The sequence below is a fragment of the Alexandromys fortis genome, unplaced genomic scaffold (assembly GCF_014885135.2).
Source record: "Alexandromys fortis isolate MF-2015 unplaced genomic scaffold, M_Fortis_MF-2015_v1.1 scaffold_2290, whole genome shotgun sequence".
Lineage (NCBI taxonomy): Eukaryota > Metazoa > Chordata > Mammalia > Rodentia > Cricetidae > Alexandromys > Alexandromys fortis.
Genome location: NW_026070152.1, coordinates 249 through 4630, shown reverse-complemented (window position 1 = coordinate 4630; position 4382 = coordinate 249). Strand labels below are relative to the sequence as shown.

Genomic DNA, 4382 nt, shown 5'->3' with positions numbered 1-4382 from the left:
CTGGGACTAAGGGGCGGAGCCTGGGGTGGGTGGAACCCGGGGAGGGGGGGGAGGGACAGCCAAAGTTTTGAGGCGGGCAGAGCCAGGAGGGACCTAAGGTGGGTGGAGCCCAAAGTAGGCGGAGCCCGGAGCCTGAGAGTAGCGGAGGAGGTTAGGTCTGCGGGCAGCTGCCCACTGGAAGGGGGCGGGGCTTGTGTTCCTTTTCCCAGCGTGCACCGCGCTGCGGGGTCTCACGCGCGCTTTTTACCTCTCCTGTCAGCGTTTGCACGCAAGTGGAAGCTTAGGAAGTGTGACCTTTTCTCAGCCCCGTCGTCGTAGTTAGGTGCTTGAACATCCTCAGAAAAGTCAGGTTTATTCTCACCGCTCCGTAGAAGGACATTTTGTGTTGCAAATTGCTCGGGGTAAGAGGGACTAAAGCACAAACGTGCAGAAAATATCTGCCGGCCAGTCCGGGCGGGTCGCCTCGGGCCTGTCACTGCCTGGCGTTTCCGAGCGTGCCGCTGACCTCAGTCAGTGCACGCAGTACCCACTTAGCTCCCGAAAACCGTTTTCTGAAAAACTGAGACACCCAAGCGCTTTTCCGAAACTTCATACTCCAGAGACCTGGGTTTGGGCGCGTCGTTACTGTAGAATTGTGAAGAGACAGTTGCCTCCTTTTGGTTCAGAAGCGACAGTTCAAAAAAAATTTTTTTTTTCTGGAAGTAAAAGTGGTAATAATAGTCAAAGAAGTTACCGCTCCCCGGAGACTAGGGATGCTACGTTGACTTAGGTTTACCTTTGAAGAGAACACACCTATGAGAAAAAAACGAGTTCATGAGGATTCTTCTTATTTGAGAACATTCAAGTAGCTGTTGAATGTTTTGAGGAAAACTGAGCTATGCTTCTGCTTCTGACCCTTCCATTTACAGCTAGAAACACCATAAAGTTTCTTTACAGAAACACAATAAAGTATGTTAGTGCTCAACGGCATGTTGAACAGAATAGACCTTTTCATAAATACTGACTACTTGGAAAGGGCAGTTATTGTTGAGAGTTAGGTAGCTTGGAGCTTTTCCAAACAATTGCTTTTCCTCTCGTCCTTGGAGCTTTCCCAAACAATTGTTTTTTCCTAACATCCTCTCAGGCTGTTAAGGCCAATAGCCCAGAAAACATCAAGAGCACCGACTTGAGTCAGTTGATAGGGAGTACATGGAAACTTTCTCATATCCTTCGATACATTCCAGAGAAGTCCAAAGACAAAATTATCCGTGTGCACATGGACTAGGAATGTTACTGAAGGTTTCCCAGGCTCTATTTTTTTTTCCAAATAAAGTTTTCATTGATTCTTTGAGAATTTCGTATCAGGCATCCCAATCCCGCTCATTTCCTGGTCCTTCCGTGTCCACCCTACACTCTTGTAGCTTCTCCCACCCCAAAATCTGGATGGAGGTGGGTGGTCCTTGGACTTCCCACAGGGCAGGGAATCCTGATTGCTCTTTGGACTGATGAGGGAGGGGGACTTGATTGGGGGAGGGGGAAGAGACAGAAATCTTTAATAAATAAATAAATAAATAAAAATTATCCAAAAAATTTTTTAAAAATAAAATGAAAACATTGTGCTCCTCCGTCTTTCCCACCTTTCCGTCATATATTATTTGTCGTAGTAGCCTGGGAGCTGAGGCGAGTCACAAAGTCTACTCTTTGCCCAAGCAGCTTTACCTGCAAATGTTCATTGCAGTGAGATGAACCAAGGGGTCTGGTTCAAAGCCTCTGACTTCTGGTACACCATCCATAGTGGACCCTCACTGAAACTTCACTATTTTGCTGTTGCCCCTAGTCATGGAGACCCTGTGGTTACAGCTCAGCAGAACCAGTCCCTTTGCCCACTCTAGCAGGTCATAGATGGGGTAGATATTGGGGTGGGCCAACTCAAAGCCCTGGATGTGGGCCTGGGTGTTATCTGGGTTGGCCATTCGGGCCTCGCTGCCATCGAGGCCACACAATTCTGTGTGACCCACACTGCCACCTAAGGGCATGATAATGTGTGGGTCCATGGCTGTGCTGCTGCTGGGGTCTATGTTGAGGTCCGTGGCGTGTGATGTCACCAAACGTGTGATGCCAATGCCTGGAGTCTGCACCACCTGGAGCCATGTTGATGTCCAAGGGCCGTGCTGTTGCTGGGGTCATACTAATCCGAATGGCCTACACTGCCACCTGAGGCCGTGGTGACGTCTGGGCAGGCTCTGTTTTTAAATAACTGCTGGAAACAATCGGATCTCTTGACTGCTTCCAGAGCTTGGTGAGCCAAAATCTCAACACCTACTGGGAGTTCAGAATCACAGGGTGGAGCTGCTTAAAAGCAGACGCCACCAGCAAAGTCTCTTTAAACCAGAAGGCGTGCTTTGTAAGACCTTGGGCTTCAGGGCTACTTGAGCAACTCACTGATTTCTGAAGGAAGAGGTGTCTTGTCATGAAAGGACTGGTAACAAGGGGCAGTTGTGGCTATGTATTCTGGGAACAGCTCAGTTAGTACTGCCAAAAAGTCCTTCTGTGCCGATCAAGTTCAACAAAATGCCTAGCCTTGTAATCAGAGCAAAGGTATGAATCTGAAACCAACTTTCCACACCTTTTAAAATTATAATTCCATAATTAACCTTATGAATTATGTTGTGTTGAAAACTATATTAGAATGTTTGGTGGGATAATTGTGTTTTTAGGGCCATCTTTTTGGTCATGAGACTCTCCCAATATGAATTTTCTTCTTTCCTTCTTTGCCAATAAAAGAAAAAAAAAGCCTGAAGTTCAGATTCATCTATTCCCATTTAAGTCTACATTAGCCATTAACAAAATGCACTTTAAAAAATACTCTCCAGTGGATATCAAATCATAGTTAAATAATATGTATGTGCATATATGTGTATTAAACTTTGTAAAACTGAGCCTAAAGAATGCTGTTCATCTTATCATTAAGTAAGATAATTAGATAATGTCTGCTATATGGACAGTTGGCTCTGTGCTTCATCAGCTGTTAGAGACAAGCTCTGTAAAGGGAAAGGTCCCTCAAAAACAAGCTGGGAATTAACTGTGTAAAAAGACAAAAGAACACATACCTGTTATAATATCCCATTATTTGATACAGTTAATATACACTCGTGAGTTATTTTTAAAGATGGCAGGATTAAAACACGCTCCTATTTTAGGTTTATAATTAAAAATGTCCTTAGCAGAATAATTAGTTTCCCATGTTGCTTTGTCTCCTCCTTGTTGTATAGTAGGTACAGTAGATCAGAAGTATGGGTCAATCTTTTTCCAGTCCTTTGGAAATCTATTTATTTTTAGATGCTTGTATGGCATATTCATTGATGGAAATGACAAAGTAGTATCAAAAATTGTATTCAGGTAATTAATATCCATATTCAAATTCACTTGTCAATGTAGAGCCGCATTAGTTGTAAGGATTATGGCATAACCATTCATGCTTCCGGTGAAAAACCATCTTGATGGCTGCTATGTGGCAATGCAGGTGCTTGATGGGGAGACAAAACTTTTTGGAAAGAAATTGCACCTGTGGGATTCATTGTGTATTTTTTGGATTCAACTTTAATACACAGAACCCTCTCCACTAATGCTTTCAGCTCTTCTTGATCTCACACTGGGAGAGACCAACTTAGCCCTTTAAGAACGAGTGACGGTACAGGGTGAGCATCAGAAACTGACAGTCACTGACTGTAGGACAGTGTGCCAACAATTGCTCAGGCAGTAAGTCGGCATGGTGGGGCTTGGACAGGAGGCTACAATGGCTAATTCTTCTTCACCACGGGACTGATACAAAGGCAATTGAATAACAGTACTCAAACAGCCTGTTTGAGAAAATATAGTTTGGGATCATTATTATTTTAGAATTTTTTAAATGATCCCAGATTATTTTATCAGTGTTATAGTACAGCCTAGTACAGTCTAGTATCCCCTTTCTGCTTATAAGTCAGGGAGTCGTTCATTTATTGCCCTGACTTTCCCTCTGGCTACAGGAGAAGGAGGAAGCCAGACACCCTTCTTTAACCAAATGACTGTCTCGAACCCTTAGTTTCTAGACTTTTTGTGTTTGTTGATGTTAATATTTATGCCTCAATTCCAAAGTAAAAGCTACTTCCTTCATAATTTGAAATTTATAATGCAATTTCAATTTTTAATTGGTTTCCATAAGTTTATTAAAACGACTTATCATTTCAGGTTTTCTTTTATTTTGTATACCTCTATAGTGGTGGATGTTTAGCCAAACATTAGCAATTCTTTAAGATTTTACTCTGTGTGTGTGTGTGTGTGTGTGTGTGTGTGTGTGTACACTTAAGCAAATTCCTGGAGGAGGTCAGAGGAGGGTGTCAGATGTTTTGGAGTTGGGCTGA

General features: G+C 43.4%; 1 protein-coding gene across 1 annotated transcript; it reads left to right on the top strand.

Moving 5' to 3' along the window:
- Positions 1–2219: 2219 nt before the first annotated feature.
- Setd9 (SET domain containing 9) lies at positions 2220–3382 on the top strand (the record flags this gene model as incomplete). Its single annotated transcript, XM_050133806.1, is given in 4 exon segments — positions 2220–2260; positions 2262–2407; positions 2410–2499; positions 3261–3382. Coding segments are annotated over 4 exon segments (399 nt in total), but the record flags the coding sequence as incomplete, so codon positions are not given.
- Positions 3383–4382: the final 1000 nt, after the last annotated feature.